This window comes from Coccinella septempunctata, chromosome 2 (assembly GCF_907165205.1).
Source record: "Coccinella septempunctata chromosome 2, icCocSept1.1, whole genome shotgun sequence".
Classification (NCBI taxonomy): domain Eukaryota; kingdom Metazoa; phylum Arthropoda; class Insecta; order Coleoptera; family Coccinellidae; genus Coccinella; species Coccinella septempunctata.
In genome coordinates, this window is record NC_058190.1 from 35247531 (window position 1) to 35265569 (window position 18039).

Consider the following 18039-nt stretch of genomic DNA (forward strand, 5'->3'; position numbering starts at 1 on the left):
GGGTTCGCTGTAATGGCCTAGGCGGATGACCTGATCCTATTGATTCTAATCAACCTTACCTCTAGGTAAGGTAATTCCCTATTCAAAAAGTTCACTCGTCACTTGTTTGCCACGGCACTTAGGAGCGCGCCTTGACAGATCTTGTAAATTTTGGAAAACTGGTTCACTAGTGATACCAGAATAAAACATCAAATAATATATTCAACTATTTAAATGTACATAACTTATATCAATTCAAATTTATAATAAAGCAGATCAGTTAACCGATAAACGAAGATCAGTAGAACATTTTGTAAAATCGAATATTTTCTCTGTTTCAACAGAACAACCAATAATGCAAATGCAAAGATATCCTTAGGTTTTTAGATACTAAAAAACAATTTTTTTATTCATTCACATGAATTTTTAACAACTTTTCATATTGTTAGTCATTTCTGAATTCTAGCAGTGGAGGTATTTCCTCTGCCTCTGTAGCAGTCTCAGTGGGAGCCAAAACTTCGGATGTTTGGTTTTCTTTTTGAGCTTTCGAACTGGATGGTTTTGCAGTCGCAGCTGCAGGGCTGACTTCTTCTTGGGACGGACACTCTAGATGAACGCAGTGGAACACCTAAGAAAAACGATAACGATAAATTCTGTGAGTTTTTGATACTATTCAATACCAAATATAACATGGACACTGTCCGTATGAAATATCAGACTTTTTTGTTGTTCTTTCTATTGTTTGCAGTTCTGACTTAAATTTTCTTCCAGTTTCGCAAAAGTTGGCCTTATCTTCCTATTGCAGTCTCAAATTTTTGAGCTATTACACCTCATCCACTACGAAGTTCGAATGTCAACGAAGGCACATGAGAATAGAGATTAGGATACGTTGGATGAGGCGTGCACGGCGTTGGCAAATACATCAGAACGCTTTCCAACTGTTATAAGGCGTTAGCCTGCGTTCGGTCCAGAAGCAGTAGGAATGTTAGTTTTGGTGTGGACGAGATTGAAACGTTTTCAGTTATAGTCAGACATTTCCTGACGTCGCGTCGTTTGAAGTATCAAAAACTTAATCCAACGGTTTAGAACTCAAAACTGAATCCGATGTGGATGACAATTTCCAAAATTTTTTCGACCATATCAGCTCTCATGCCCAGCACCTCCAATTGGGCTAAGAGCTGATTAGATACGAAAACTATTTCGTCTGGGTCGTTCAGAGCAAGGGGAGAGCTGTCTTAGAAAATTTCCATAGGAGTTCTCATGGTAGTTTCAGTTGAGCTTTCTATCCAGGGTAACGCCCATATATTCGGCTTCCTCTACAAGGGTTGAGTACACAGTCAGTTATCAGTGCCCTCTGACACTTCCGGCTCAGATATCTATGGGTGACGACTGCCTCAAGTACTCCGAGTATCCATACGTTCAGTACCCACAACGCCTCTTCTCTAGGGTTAAGAAACAAGTTCCATCCTTTTAAGTTATTACCCCAGAAGATCCAGGAAATCCTCCACATCAAGCTCGTGTGCCGAATTCACAGAGGTAGGATATCTTAAGTTGAAATAACAAAGTGCGTGATAACTCTCCTTTTCCATTCATTCATTCATTTCATCCAAGGCGACCAGTTTTGTGTTGCTGAAATTGATTGGCGTTTCTCCAGCGCCTCCACAAGATTCTGCTAGGGTAAATACCTAACTGCTCATCCGCGCTCAAACCTTAAATTATGGTTAATGTTTCCTGAATGACAGATAATATGGTTGCATCGTCATCACCGATCAGCAAACTACCTACTATATCATCCGCATTGCATGTATACCAGCAGACATCAAGTGAACTGATGACTGACATATTCGCATGCGCTGATTGTCTATCGCCATATAAATAGCTACTGGTATTACCGCAGAGTACGTACACGTTCATGTTAATCAGTGGCGTATATAGATAATATTTTTTGGGGAAGGGGCGAGACGCTTATCCTGTCGAATAGTTAGGTTAGATAAAAATTTTTAATTGGAATTGACATACCTACAAAGGATAATTTTGCGCCTAGGGCCCCCAGCTCCCGCCCCTGAAGTTAATATAAAACTTACACGACACAAAATTTCAGACCGCAATATCCGTTCAATATTTAGAACACATAACATAATGCGCTAACGTTTTTACACTACGGTAATTAACTGCTCAAACATTTAAGTGGATATTCGAGAGTTAACTTGCTGTACATACAATGTGGAGAGTCGTATGTTTGCGTATAACATTATGGTCCTCATGACACTCAAAGGCTTAGTAAAAAAATACAAGACAATCATTTCTTGTAGATGTATGATAGTTTTTTGTGGACCGTATGTGCGACAATGGGTTATTACAACTCATCTGGTGTTGTGTAGTATCAATCGTGGATTAATTGTCAAGAGTTTAGCATGCTTTCACAAGCCTTCCAACTTGAGCAATTAATATGTTGTTTGAAAGAAGGTTAAACTCGACTACTCTAAAAGAAGTGTGTCCCTTGGTTTCGCGAGGTGTAGGTAATAGAACATGGAATTGCTATCCTACTAGTGGAAGTGCTGTATATTCATGGCGGTGAAAAAGCACTAGATAAAACTTTTGTACAAGTTCGGCTTATATCCCTTCTTCACAGCATCCCGAATTAATAGCACATTCTCGAGGAATAGTTTCTGGCAAACAATAAGGAATATGTTGCTGTTGAATTTGAGGACAAGAAGATCCGCCAGACACCTTCGATTGAGTTAGTAGAAGCGGCGTGTAAAATAGCATTGGGCTCTTGAACATGAAAACTGAAACAGTCGTAACAGGCATAGATGGTGATACTGCCTGTTCACGGATGAGTCCAGATTTCATCTATAGAGTCTGATCGGCGAATGTTGGTGGCGAGAACGGCGTCAACAGTGAACGCCAACAACTCTTTTCGATGGTGGCTCAGTGTGCGTTGGGGGAGGCATTTGTTTTTACATGCGCACATATCTCATTATCCTCATTTAGACTGCTCGTAGGTCGGTAATACGCTACCGCTTCGCGACCTCGAAGTCACTTGTATGACTCGTGAGCACTTAAAAGCCCACAAAAGAAGCTTTTTATCGGGTCATGTAAATATTATTGATTAAAATTTTTCACAAGTTGTTAAACCGTAAGAAAATCGAGTCTTTATTTGGATCATAAGGGGATACTTACCTCGTTTGCAGTATTATTGGTTCCGACAATTTTGATGAACAGAACAGGTCTAGGAGGAAAGGTAATGACTTGCCAGGATTTACAGTTTTCGCGAGTGTTGTCAACCAAAGTTTCCCAACTCCATACATCAACGGAGGTCTCGATGTAATAACTGTAACTTCTATCGTCACAGTCCCAAAGTAGTAGCCTGAGACTAGACACTATATAAGGTTGTCCTAGAAAACGGTTGAAATAATTAAAAGAAGTGCACAGCTGGATTGGCATTGAAATACATCATGCGTTTATGAATTTTCAATTTGAATATTATATTCGAATCAGAAAATGCATATAGTCAAGGACATGAGCTCAAATAAACTCAAGATTTTCAAATTACAATCTATATTTTTCATTATTTCACTTTAAAAAGAGAGAGGGGTTACTCCAATAATGCCTATACCTAAAGTAGAAACCCATAAGCCGTTGAGTTTTTGCCCATACTATCTGAATTACCATTCAATCAGGAATGTAACGATGCAGAAATATACCGAGTATGTCATTTGAAATAAAAAAAAAATTGAAGTCTCTTTGCGGTATAACCGGAAGTAGTAGAGGTCTGGTGTTCGCACTTGGTGAGTGGAAAAGACTACATACTGTAGCAGGACAGACAGCATGGAATTGAAAAATATAACTGCAACAATGTTGGATGGCATATTAAAAGAAAGACATTAACATGTATATGTCTGCAGTCTGCAGTGACAAACATTGTAATGAGTGGCAACAGATCAATGGAAAATTTTTGCAATTCAGAAAATAATTTCAGTGGAAACTGGATCTCGATTTATTCTTGTGAATATAGAGTCATTCGGGGTAACTGAGCGCAGAGGGTAAGTGTGTGCAGTGCATATATCTCGACTATGCAATGTATGAAAGAGGGGTTCATTTGGGTGAAGCAAGGGCGCAGAATCGCCAAATTAGTTTTTCATAGGAGTGCGCCGTGCGACGTTTCGTAAACTTTTTATTTGCAATCAATCAAATTCACTAGTTTTCTTGTTAATTTTTAGTATCTCTGCAAATTCTGCCAGGTCCAAGTTCCGAGTCCGACAGTGTTAAACAATATTTTATTCGATCATGCGCATATTATTCTAAATATATAATAAAAAAATTTAGATTCTCTTAGATGCTCAACCCTATAAGAACGTTAATTCAAATTTTGGCTTACCGGGGAAAGTGTGCGCATAGATTCATTATATGGGCATTAGTTCAGTGAGGAATAAATTATGACATTGTTGATTTGGTTAAGACTAGATCAATATTGTCCTATTTGTTCAGAAAAATATGAAGGGCCACCAACAGGGGAATGTATCAAGTGTTGTGTTCACCAGGAATGGTGGCACGAACAATAATGCAGTGCTTGTAAAAGGCGCTTCTGTAATGACAATAAATAGCATTTCTCTAATATTGTAACATTTCGATGACATTATTTAGTAATTTGTTTTGATTGTGTGGTTCAGTAAGCACTGCGTTCACTTACCCCATGAGGGTGCGCACACTTACTAGCAATACGGGGCATGTGAACGCACTCCGACTTTCACTATTTAATTTTTTTTTTTTGCCCCGAATGACTCTATCAGTTGACGTTAGGATTCATAACAGCTTAGTAGCTTAGAAGTCCAAGAGTGTTACATATTAAAATGTTCATAGCTATGGTAAATAGGGATTAATTTGCTCTTACTCTTTCATCCTTTATCACTATTGAATGAAAATATTTACTATCCACGAAATATTTTGTAAAGCATTCAAACAATTGATGCCGACTCCCAATATGAGGAATAATCGAGTAATTATCTGTACGACTTACCCAATTGAACCAGAATACAACCAGATCCCAGCTGGTGGCAAGTATATCCCGAGTCCCAATCATAGTGCTTAGTATCCCCGTTCAACAAGGCATTCCGCGCACGGCTGAAAGGAACGTCATGATAATTTCCACGAAATAAAAATTGGATATAGCTCACCTCACCCCTTCTATAACGATAGCGCTTTTCTTCAACGTGGCTACATTGTAATTGGGACATATGATACCATCAACTAACTTTGGAATTTCGGTTCTATAGTATGCCTCCAAGTTCACCAAATGAAATACCTTCATTGAAAAAACAACCTGTTTGAATGAATGAAGAGTTTTTTGGAAAAATTTAAAGATATAAAATGATACGAAGAATATTCGCTTATGCAAGCAACACAAATAATATGTACCAGGCAAGATTCTTGTATTTGAAATGTCTTCATATTATCTATTTTAACTCGTATTTATATAAATCAAAACGAATTCAAATGAAATGAAGAGGATACACATAAAGATTTCAATATTGTGATAAAAAAAAAGCTCTATGATAGATCATTTTAATGAGACTTCATCCATCATAGTAGAAGGTGTAAATGAATAGTTGGGAAAAAATTCAGGGTGAGATTCTTTGTAAAAAAATATTGTCTTTCATATAATTTATTACAGCAGCCCCTGCTCAAATATAGCTTGCTAAATCTGAAAGTTTTGCATAATGAAAGAAATTTTAAATAAAATCTCCTCCTTTTTCCATTATTTCATACTAAATCTCAGAGGGTGCATATTGGATTACGTTTCTTCAAGAAATATTGATGTTTTAGTCAAGAAATCGCCCTCTGCATTTTTTCCTCATCTTTAGTAAACACCCCGTATACATATAGAGAATAAAGACATCTAAACTCACCTTATTAACAGTGTTTTGTGTTCCCACTACCCTTATATACTGAACTACTCGGCTATCGAAATATAAGTTTTGCCAGGATCTACAGGAGTATCTGCTGTAGTCTATCACTCTAACCCAGTCTTTTTGTTCCATTGAGACTTCAATGTAGTACGAGTATGACCTGAAAGCATTAAAAGATCCGTGAAGTATGCCATAATGGCGCATAATATTTAAGTAAGTCAAAAAAGGCATTACAACTCGTTTGTGACAACTCAGATAGTGGTTAACGTTTTGCATGCCGAATTACAGACATTGTCGGAAAATATACCACAATTTTCAATAGAAATCATTATTTAGAGTTTTGTTTCCCTCCATTGCCTAGGATTAACTTTTGTTGGTAGTTAATTTTTTGCTCACTCTTAAATCTATATATTGTTGTCATTTGGAAATCCGAATCTTTGACGGTAGATAAGTAGTGTCGAACCCTGCCTTCATGAATTACTAGAAGAACAAGTGGTTTATAAGGTGGATGGCATAGGCTATAGCGTTTATAGAGATCTTATCATAATTGTGTGCTGAAAATTGGCATTTTGAGGTTTTCGACCATAAACTTTCTCTTCAGACTTCTACCGACCCGCCACTGTTTCATTAGTTCGTTATCATTCAATCTTTGAATGACGGCACCGAGCAAAAAAACATTCAAATGATTTTGAAGACTGCGTCAAACTGTTGTTCTGTCTATTTGGGCATCAGAACTTCTATTCAAATATTCCCATACAAAAGATTACCACATCAGAAGAAATAAATGAAATCATTGAAATGAACTACCTAAAATATGAATAAAAACGATGTTCATATATCAACGTAACTTTTGTAGTTTATTATTTCGAAAACAATGCCCTCTTTTTCTACAGAAACGCGACCAAGTATGGAGGAAAGCTGACTTTGAATACAAACGAACTAATTCCGAAATCAAGAAGTGAAAATTATTATTATGTCTCACATAACTTTGTGAAAGTTCTTCATTATGGAATCACGACGTCATGTTCAATGATTCTATTTATAATTATTAGCTATAACTAGCTGACGAGAGGTCTTAAAACATCAGAGTGGGTGTGTGGTTTGCCAACTGCATACCTTCCAATATACTCTAGTAGTCGCTGCAACTACTGAACTTTAAATCAATCAAAATGCGCGCTATCAATAGCAGCACAGCATTAAGGCGCGTACTCACTGACGGACAAGTTTGTCAACCTGGACATGCTGTCAACTGGACACCTTCGAAGCTATCCGAGAGTTTTCGACCTTTGCAGAAAGTACTCACTGCTGCAACCACCAATATAATCGTATTTTTACTAGTTTTAGCTCAGATCGTCAGTGAGTACACTCACGCGAGACTCGAAATAGATAGACAATACCTTTTTGTCGTCGGGCCCCTATTCGACTTGGAATAGGATCAACGAAGGCATCAGTCGAATATGTAAGAAAGAAAGCTGACGAAGGAAGAGAAACATATCAACTTTCTTCATTTACTTATCCACGAGACAGTTTGATGAACGCTAAGTCGAGGAACCATTCAAATATACATAATTATATTGAGAGATTAAGAAACTTGATGTTCATAGAAAAAAGCCTACAACCTGCCCCAAATAAAAGCCTTGCGATACTCACCTTAAATCTCTATCCCATAAAAGCATTCGAATATGATTAATTATAGATGGGGTACCAAGCTTGACGATGATTCCTGTGTCACCTGGTCCCACTATAGCATGTCTAGTATAACCTCTCTCCATATCATAAGAAGTAACGTCTCCATCTAATAAATATTCCTTCAATTCGCCTTCAATGACTTTGGAATCCGACCAATGACCAAGCACATTTTCGTTTATCACTGTTCATTTAATTAAAATATTAGATCATTGAAAAATAAGTCATGCTTTATAAATAATGAACAATGTAAAATAAACGGAAGACTTTATAGGATATGGATATACAAAGCTACAGTATATTTTTCACATACAATAGACTAGACAATAGAGACTAGAGGATAGAAATAAAGATGATCTCAGTGTAATAACGCTTAAGCTGCAGTTTGAAGTGTCTGAATTATGCAGATTTAGGGTAATTTAATTCTTTTCAATTACTAATGGCCGCATGTACCAGTTCATTAAACGAGATGAATTCCTTAGATGAATTTTTTTTCATAGAGATTCTATGCTTGAATGTCGCTTAATCTTCGTTTAATTAAACTGTTCATAAGGCATTTAAATACGGTGAGAGTTTTTAACTAATCTAACTTTAAATGAATTCTCTCCGAACTTTTCAAAATACAAAAAGTGATTTTCTGCATTCATGCCAATTTATAGACTCGACCTGCACAATTATGATAACAACGCGACAAAATTGAAGAAACTTCTTCATTTCGCAAGAAAAAGAAGGAAACATGTTTGAAATTATTTCAAGAAACAATTGGTTGATTACTCTAACACGTCTATGGGAATGAAAAGGTGAACCAATATGCATGTATAGACTACAAGGAAATAATGATTGAAGCATTTTGAAAAGAAATTGCATGATGGTAGTCATCCAGACAGTTTGTCTAGCCTCAATAAAGTATATCTAAAATAAAATCACCTCTTATTAAGAGACGACATGTAGACTCTTTTTTTCATAATCTTGTGATGAATAATTTAAATCTTTTGATTTCCAATAATCGTTCCTTTTATCGCATTATTATAGTCGCATAAAATAATGTGTTTTTAAGCATTTATTCATTCTTTATGATCTTTCTCATTTAGGTAGGCATATTTTTTCCATATTTCAGTTTATTTTATACTGGTTTCTCAACTACCGGTAAATGCATACAGAAGTTCAAAAACGCACCCACACATATGTTGTCACCATGCCCGAGCAGCCTTATCTGGGCAGCAATAGCACTTCGACCTCGAACAATTTCACAACCACTTTCGAACCCGTGACTCAATTACTCCAAACTGATGAGGACTAGTGAGGAGCTCCATCGGGTATGAAAATTATTCACTCCATTATTTGTGATATTGGCTTCATCGGTGAACAAAATAGATGTCAGATAATAGTAGGGGTGAAATTGATATTGCTTCTGTTTCTTCGAGACATTACGAATTTCATTTCCATTACCCTAGCTACCGGTATGGATCTTGTACTTGTACATACATGTTGGTTCAACTATTTTCAGATTTTTTTCCTTGATTTCTGCTATTCGAGGAAAAAGGCACAACAATCACCGAACTCATTTCATCCGTTATAACTCGGTTGGAGTTTCACGGCGGTTTTCTAGACCCATACTAAAAATTTCATAATATCGCACTGAACTTGAGGGGATAACTCCACCATCTTGAATATTATAATTGGAAAGTTTTCGCGAAATTATTTATTTAGACTAGTTCTACTTTCCCTTTCAAAAAACTGATCTTTGAAAATTCCTTGTATTAGACACCAACAAACCTCGCATTCGACATCGACATCGGCGTGAGATAATTTCTTTATTCAGTTGATTAAAATTAATCCAATACATTTTATGACTGTTATGAATAGATATCGAAAAAATCTATTATCAGATTTATTCGGTATGCAATTTAAAACGATTCTGATATCAGTGAGAATTTCTAATTTCCACCATGTCAAAAATAACAAAACAATTCACTATCACTATCAGGATTATCCTCTGCGCTTGTGCTTTGTAGGAAATGTGAGTTCCAAGCTTTGATTGGTAGACGATTCGCCAGATATGTTATAGATCAGACAAGAGCATGAGTCGAGAACTGAATTCTCGTTCCTCACTATAGTGAAGATCCATATGATATTTTCAATTATCTATCTGTTTCTTAGGAACAGTGGTCAGTAGACGGATTTTTTTTATTCATTGAATCTGCATTCAATGAGCGTTGTTAAAATAAGAACACTGGGACTATTTTGGTTATCGTTATATGTAGATGTTTTCTGTTGCATGATGGGATGGGGGAACGGTAAATTGTTGTGCCATATCAACACCGTTTTTTGTTATATCGTTTTTGTTATATATTGTCTTTTAAAGCCGGTGGCTGACCACGGGAGTGTTTTGCATAAGCTTTTTGAGCTCTTCATTATGCATAGAGCCTTTTGGCAGATAAATTTCCAACTCGGAAAGTTTTCAGTTGAATATTGAGTTTCGGGAAAGCTGAACTGAATTATTGTCGAGCATAATAGTAGTAGTAGGCCGAACAACAAGAGCCAGGGGCACAGGACTTCTCTATTGAACCACAGAACAAAAATCTCCATATACCTTGGCAAAATACTGGGTAATAAATCATAGGCCCCTAGATTGGCTTATACAGGCGAATTGGGAGAAACGCACCATACTCTAGGTGAGTATTGTACAAGTGAAAATGATTTTAAAAACTCATGTTCCTATCCGATTCTTATTTGTTTTCAAATTATAGCGTAATTGAAATGATTTAAATAGTTCACCGCTTCTTATCACAAATGCTGTATGTACCGATTGTTTGGTCCGCTTTGTTGTTCTATCATGTGTGTTAGTGTCAGTGACTTTGAAGCGTTTATTTTATTTTCGAGTTTTTACGATTAAAGTCTTATTAAATACATTAGAAATGCAGCAGTGTTTGTTAAAGAAAGACAGGCATCATTCAAAAAGCAACAAGAGCCCTTCGCAGACTAAGTACAGTGTCTTTAGAGGTTAATATGGTGTTATTTTCGAACATTTGTTAAAACAGCGCTATAATTAAAACCATGTTAATGTAGGCAATTTTGTTTGTTCGTAATTACGCTAAATTTGGAAACAAATGTTTTTTTAATTATTTTTACCTGTATAATACACAACTGGAGTTTGGTGCGTTCCTTTCGACTCGCCCTGTATATATTAGCTTATAGGCAAGTGTGTTTGTAGTAGGGAGGAAAAACAATAAAAGATCAATTGATTCCCGTAAGTCGCTCTGTACGAATTTACGTGTCTAGCACAATTCATTGTCAGTTCGGCAGTGACTACTTTTAGGAGCGGATTGTTTTTCAGATTAGCAATTTCGCGCAGGTATAAGTGGATTCTAAGCACTAAGCGACGGACTTGAAGACAGGTGTTTAGAGAAGCCTACTTACTAGACCGCCCTTGCAGACATTATGATGTATTACTCATTAGATTGTCTCTACAGAGGCCGTGCGAGTAGCCAGTTAGTAATACAACCTAGTTGGATTTATCGTACAATATGAAGTTTTGCACTGTTCTCATAACGTGCTCTTATTCCTGAACAACAACGTGACTGGTATCTCTTGTTCTCACCTACCTTCGGACCTCCACAACAACTTTTCCGATAGAACTATGAACAATGCCCGACCACGAGTTGCGAATTTCTTGGACTTTAGCTTTGAATAAAATAGTGAATTTCTTGGCCCACTACCTAGAGGTGTTTCACGCAATGTGCACGCCTACGATATAGGAGATAACAGGGTTTATCCTATCTCCACAGACCTCCGTGATGAGGTACAGGTGACAAGAAGCGGCTTGTCCTTATGGCATTTCCACTAAATTTCGAAAATCACAGGAATTAATCAAATATTTCATTATTTATATCATTGAATTTCATTATCACTTTTCTGTTATATATTTTTTTCATCGTTTGCATTCAGGGCATTTAAAGCATAATTGTGCTTCATCATACAACTATAAAATTAGACCCTGGCTTTCTGTTGGACTACGAAGGCCCACGGATTTCCATATCTCACGGTCTTTGTATACAGGGTGTATTAAAGGTGAGGCTTTTTTTAACAGAAGGTAGAACTGGTCAAAATGATGCGCTTCACCAAAAATCACCTATAGAAAACTTTCAAAATGACAAAGTTGACAAAAAAATTGAAAATGATTACTAAAATAGATCCTAATACGACGGTCTAGGGACCGTTTGTTAGCTGAATTATCGCAAAGCAATGAAAAAACCATTTGGTTTCGATTAGGATATTGGCACGTTCGATATTTACGTTGTAATGAAAATGGAAACTTAGGATGTCGAATTTTTCTCATTATTTTTTAGTAACTTACACAACTTTATAAAATGGATCATTTCGATACCAACTGACAGAAGAGACTTAGGACACAAGTTAAAAAAAAAAATAATATTACTTCAAAATCTCACCAATAAAAATAAATATTATTCACGAATTTTTTCACAATGGGCATCACAATCTTCTTGTTCGAACATTCCAACAATCGTCGTAAAAATTGGATGAAATGGGTAAACATCATAGCACTTTCTCAACAAAACTAACATAAGCCCTTTAAAGAAACTGCCTCGATTATTTTCACCCTAAATTGCACGATACAACAATTATTATTCTCTCAAGTGACCTGACGACTTTAATCTGATGAACTTGGTACTGAACCATTCAGTGTCCAGCCATATTTTTATGTTTTGTTTCGTTTTTCCGAAGCCAGAGTCACCTTGCACAGTCCCGTACTTGAAATTCGATGAAACTTTGTCGAACTTCTAGGGGTTGTATCTCAGCCATCTTGGATATTTTATATAGACAATTTTTTGTGCAACGACTTATTTTGATGAGTTCTACCTTCTGTCAAAAAAAAAGCCCCATCTTTGAAAACACCCTGTATAGCTTCCCCTTTGAAGTTACCTTCCTTCGCGAAGGGTAAACCTGCACTTCATTTGGCTTAGTTTTATTTAGAAAATAGGTCTTTTTCTAATTTCTTATTAAGTTTCCGAAATGGATTTGGCAGAATCTTGTGAATCGTCACAACAGTCCAAGGAAATGTAATAATCATATTCGAAGTGAATTTCCAAACTTTCAAGTGAATCATCAACATTTTTGTAGTAATTCTTACGAAGAGGAGTATTATAAATATAATAATTGGCTTGTTTCCGACTCTCATAAAAATAAATTTTTTGAAAACGTAATTATACAATGACTAGCATTTTTTTGTATACTTGAAATTATTGATGAATATTGATGAAACTGAAAGTTATCAAAATATTCCCAGTAATATTGAAGGATTTTTGATCTACTTTCATAATTTTGGATCATTTGGACAAGTATTATCTATAGATAATATTTATTGAATAATCCAAAATGAGAGAATCCTTCAATACATTAACCATCATAAATAACTTCACCTCTATTATGACCCAGTGTTCTTATTCTTCTTATTATAATTTCATTAGTTAATATTCTCAATTTTATGAAGAAATGGAATCATCAACTTCATGGGATTCAAAGCTTTATTGGATTGATACCATGGATGTCATTTTGCTCACAATATTTTTTTTTCAGAAAGAAACAAGTTTAATATATTAAAGGATCGATCATATTGACAGTAATCAATATCACCAAGATATATTGAAATGAAACCCAACCATTTTTTGAATTTGTTATATATTTAAAAGTCCAAATAATCCTGTAAAGAACTCAACAATGCAACTTCTTCCTGATTATCCTCACATGATGGCTCTGTCACGAAATCTGAGAAGGTAAATAATTTCGTAGGTGGTTCCGGAGGGGTACGATTTTCTTTTGCTAATTCAGAGTGCAATGTAGCTGCGCGCTTGCTAAAAGCTTCAGAAATAAATCTTTTAGTATTCGAATAATATGTTGGGTGTTTTCATGTCATGCAGTATCTATTATCTAAAGATATCTAGGGCAGCATCCAGGAAGAGAGAAATTTTCACCAGTGATTTTGAATGGAGAAAACATTTACGAAATCATACTTTTGTTCAAATCTCACATGGAACATAAGGATGTTCCAAATAGAATATCCCTTACTTTACTTATTCCGTTGAGTTGGAGTCATTCTAATTAAACTTAATTTTGAAGAACTTCTAATAAACAATTCACAGTCCATAGGTGTATGTTGTTTCAAGACAGAAAACAAATCAAAAATCTGATATACAAAATTATATAATATGTAACTATAGTAGACCTTGTTCCCATCATAAAAATACAAGGTGTTTCACGCAAAGTGTCCACTAGAAGTATCTAGAATACCGAATGAGTCGCTCTTCTATGAAAATATTTTAGTTGGATAGATACTTATCTAAAACCCATTGATGGAAATGTTCTCTAGGTTTACAAGATTTAGTGGATGGTCCCTGTATGGACCTCCACCTCCAATCGAAGTCAAATGGTCAATCTTCAATATCTTGTACTTGTTAATTTGTTTTACGAACCAGGACCCTGCTATTCATTGTTGGAAATAATCAACAAAAATACACTTAGATGTATTTTATTTGAGAGAGTATGAATAATATTTACCTATTCCTAATTTACTGTGCAGAAATGAGGCTTTTATCTTAGTTTCTGTGTTTAATCAAAATCTGATTCACTTAGTTACCGAAAATTTTATTGCCTAGTAGATATGTATTTCTCAAATACAGGGTGTTTTACGCAAACTGTCGACTAGAATTATCAATCAAATGAGATTTTTTTCTAAAAATTTGTGGATCCTAATGAATAGCAGGAACCTATTCAACCAAAATATTCTTGTTGTGATTGAGCCAAACTTTGTTATTTCAAATGAGACACGCTACAGTTGTTTATCATATTTTGGATTCTACACAAAATTTTAATTAATGCTTATTTGAACTTCCCCATTCCCAAATCTCAAGATTCTGGGGATATTTATTCATTTGTTTCGAAATTTAACGTATAGATTTTTATAACATCTCAAGAATATTCGGATATAGGTATAGGGTGCGAACAATCATTAAATAGAGATTTTGGCATCTTATCAAATGGGATGAATTGTGAAACATTGTTAGACAGAGATTTTGCCGCCCCATCTAAAAATGGTCTAGTAGAATGTTGTATTGGAAAAAAAAACTTTCTCATGTTTCACTACCAGTTTTAGTTGGAGTCATTTCCTGAGAAACATTCTGATTAACTTGTCAGTAGGGATTTGAAACAATTTATTCAAGACTATCTTCACATCAAATTTGAGGTGAATGAATTAATATCTACAAAACCTCGAGCTTTAGGTAGAGGAAAGATCGCATTAAACGCATTTACAATTTGGACAATCCAAAATGGACTGAAATATAGGGTGCCTTATTTGAAATAAAAAAGTCTGACTCAACTACTAACCAAAAATACTACTGACACCATAATATTTCTGTCAAATAGATCCCAAGTATTCATTATAATGCCACCAATTTTCGGAAAACTTGTTTTTTAGTGGACACTTTGCGTGAAACACTCTGCATATGCTTGAAATGATAAAATAATAACTGCTTTAATCCGCCAGCACATAAACTGTCTGAAAACTGCCACCAAATATTTTCCATCTGGATTAGTATGTTGATAATGAAAGAAAATATGAAAAAGCAATTGCTTCAATTCCCAATATCAAAAAGGTTTTTATGGATTTCAATAAACCAAAATTAATTTTTAACTGAAACACTAGGTGTTATGCTGTATATATGTTCACATGGCTAGTAATTATTCAAGTTGAATTTATGTTTAAGTTGTCCATAATTATGTACTTTGTAGCATGGAAGTATAGTGAAAGCTATAATAAAATCATTTCAATTCAGAAGATAAAATCATTCACATACAATTTTATAGAACCGTAAAACATAAAATTGTAATCAATTGTCTATTGTCATTCAATGAAAGAATTACTTGTACTGGATTGATTCAGCTATTACATTGTAAATATTTCATTAAGATGCTCGCTATTGCTTGAATCGAAAACAGATGAAGCATTGTGTCCATCAAATTATATGCAGGAGCAAAATTTTAAAAGATGGATTAGCCTAAGGGTTTATTATCCAACTCTGTCAACAAGTAGACTATGGATACTTTGTTAACGTAACATTTTTCACATAACTGATGTTCAGGGAATTGAAGCCAATGTTTCATTATTCAGTTAAAACAGAAGCAATGAAAAAAAAAGTTTTGTCAGCTTACATAATTGTCCCCTATAAGGCAAGCTGCTCAATCGAACGTTGGTTCTTTCTGCGATAGCATCCAACAAAGCATCAGGTTTAACAATGCTAGCAGGTCTCACAACAGATAACAGCTGTGTGACTGTCATTAGTGGTAACCGAACACATTTCAGGACGTTATCCCCAATGTCTTCGTTAGCTTTGCTCCAGTTAAGAACCCCTTGGAATATTTCTACTTCAGGTGCAAAGAAAGAATCCCTTTTCAGTAAATCTATAAGGGAAGACTGCAAGAAAAACAAAATGATCCAGTTAGATGTGAATGAAACACCAATTTCTCAAATTATGACAAATTAGCGTCGTGCTGACAAGTTATTGAATTCTGCAAAAAGTACCACTCCGGGCGGGGTTCGAACCCACGATCTATAGATTTCAGTATCGGTAGTGACACCTATGAACTGCGGCGTTCTTGAGGTGTTTTTGGAAATTTATTCTAATATTAACCTTTCATATTTCTCTCTTTGACGCTGTTGAAACTTCGACCCATGGACGCAAAAAAAAAAACAATATTATTACTGTGAAGAATAGAAAGCTCTGAGAGAATAATGAAGAGAATAAAAACAAATATTTTATTTGAAGAAATAATAGAGCTTTACCTGTGACAATTGAAGGAAAGATTCGTGCGCTAAAATCTTAGAAGCATGTCTATCCATAAAATTATGACATACTTTTACAAGATTGTCAAGTCCATAAACTTGCGCTGTGTCAAGAACAGCACAAACATTACGCAAAGAAAGAAGTTGCTGTAGCACATCGCAAATTGCCGACTCAAGCTCCACAAAGCCATACTGGTTGGCTAAGCCTAATGTGTCTAGAATAATTTCCTCTTTGAGGGTCATCAGGTACATGTGACCTGAGGGTTCACAAAGGAAAAATAATTAATTTTTCATTCGACAATAATATAAACTAAGTTTCATGCATAGGTTTGAAAGAAATTCCCGAGTGTTAAAAATTACCTGTGTAAATATATTTAAGCAGAATCTTAAATGCTTTGAGGGGGGCATCTGAGAGCACAATTTCAGACTAAAAATGAAAAACTGTAAGTACTTTGGACAACTGAAATCTTGTGCAGAATTACCTGATTTGTTTCTTTCAATCCACCATACAACAAAGCCCGAAAATAATCACTTCTGGAGGCTAAGATAACCTGAAATTTAACGGAGAATATTTCAGAACATCCCACAATTTTGCATGAAATAAAATAATGCAGATAATCTACTCAAAAAATATCATCATGCTCTTAAAGGTTTATTAGAATTTCAAAGACTAACAAAATAACTTTTTTCATCTTTGAAATTACTGTGCCTTAGTCAGTTTACAACTTTTACATTTGTTTGATAATACTCTTGATAAAGATCATTGTTTAGTATACAATAATTTTCTTTCTTAGATACTCATCAATCTACACATAGGAATGAGACTTCAGAATATGCACTTAGTGAGCATCAATTCGGTCAGTGGAATTCGGTAATACTTTGCAAATGTTAAGTGACAGATACAGTTTGCTGGGCACGGTGGAAATTCAAAACCTTGGAGATTTCCTCACAAATCATGAATATAATTAGAGAAGCATAGGGGGAAATTAAATCAAATCGAAGAAGAAAAATCTAACCAAATATTCCTTTCCGAAGGCATTTTGGCAAATGAGATTGGTTTCAAATATTTGTCTCCATTGCTCATATTGTGCTAGTACTTAAATCTTTCTAGTTAAAAGGGTTACTAGGATTTGCTTACCTTGTGGGCATGAAGCCGCTGTCCTTCCACTATCAGAACTACATCGGAATATTCATGGCTCATGCAAAGTGCTGATAAATTTTCTGATAATTGCGTTAAATGCTCAATATCCCCAAGCCTTGGATTTGGGCTTTCCGAATTCGATAGGTATTTTTGGCTACTCATCTTTTTTGTCCCAAAACAGAAAATTTGATTAAAAAAAACAACACCCAACATTGCTCAAATTACTGAAACTCAAAAATAACATCAAGCGCACTTAATCTTGTACTTACAGTATTGTGACTTCTTGTTATCAATATGATTAAAAAGTAATAAAATTAAAAAAACATAACTAATTGAAAGCTTTTCTCATATGAAGTTTCTTCCAGTGAAACATCCGTCAATTTATGGCATTTATGCAGGTGATTTTGACATATTGCTGGTATTTTTACGTCAACGAATGAAAACAGTGCCGTCGACATTTATCA

The 18039-nt window shown here is 35.2% G+C and overlaps 1 protein-coding gene across 2 annotated transcripts; it reads right to left on the bottom strand.

The window, feature by feature from the left end:
- Positions 1-183: 183 nt before the first annotated feature.
- LOC123308679 (BTB/POZ domain-containing protein 9) lies at positions 184-18003 on the bottom strand. 2 transcript variants are annotated; one of them, XM_044891447.1, is made up of 12 exons: positions 17845-18003; positions 17573-17737; positions 16917-16985; positions 16795-16861; positions 16435-16691; positions 15804-16065; positions 7539-7758; positions 5889-6048; positions 5157-5284; positions 5000-5103; positions 3163-3377; positions 184-607 (listed from the first exon to the last, which is right to left on the bottom strand). In XM_044891447.1, exons 2-12 carry the CDS (start codon positions 17735-17737, stop codon positions 425-427), a joined length of 1830 nt encoding a protein of 609 aa, XP_044747382.1. In that variant the 5' UTR covers positions 17845-18003; the 3' UTR covers positions 184-424. The 2 variants fall into 2 exon arrangements, with proteins under 2 accessions (XP_044747382.1, XP_044747381.1); XM_044891446.1 differs by having other exon boundaries at positions 5157-5302.
- Between the last annotated feature and the right edge of the window lie 36 nt (positions 18004-18039).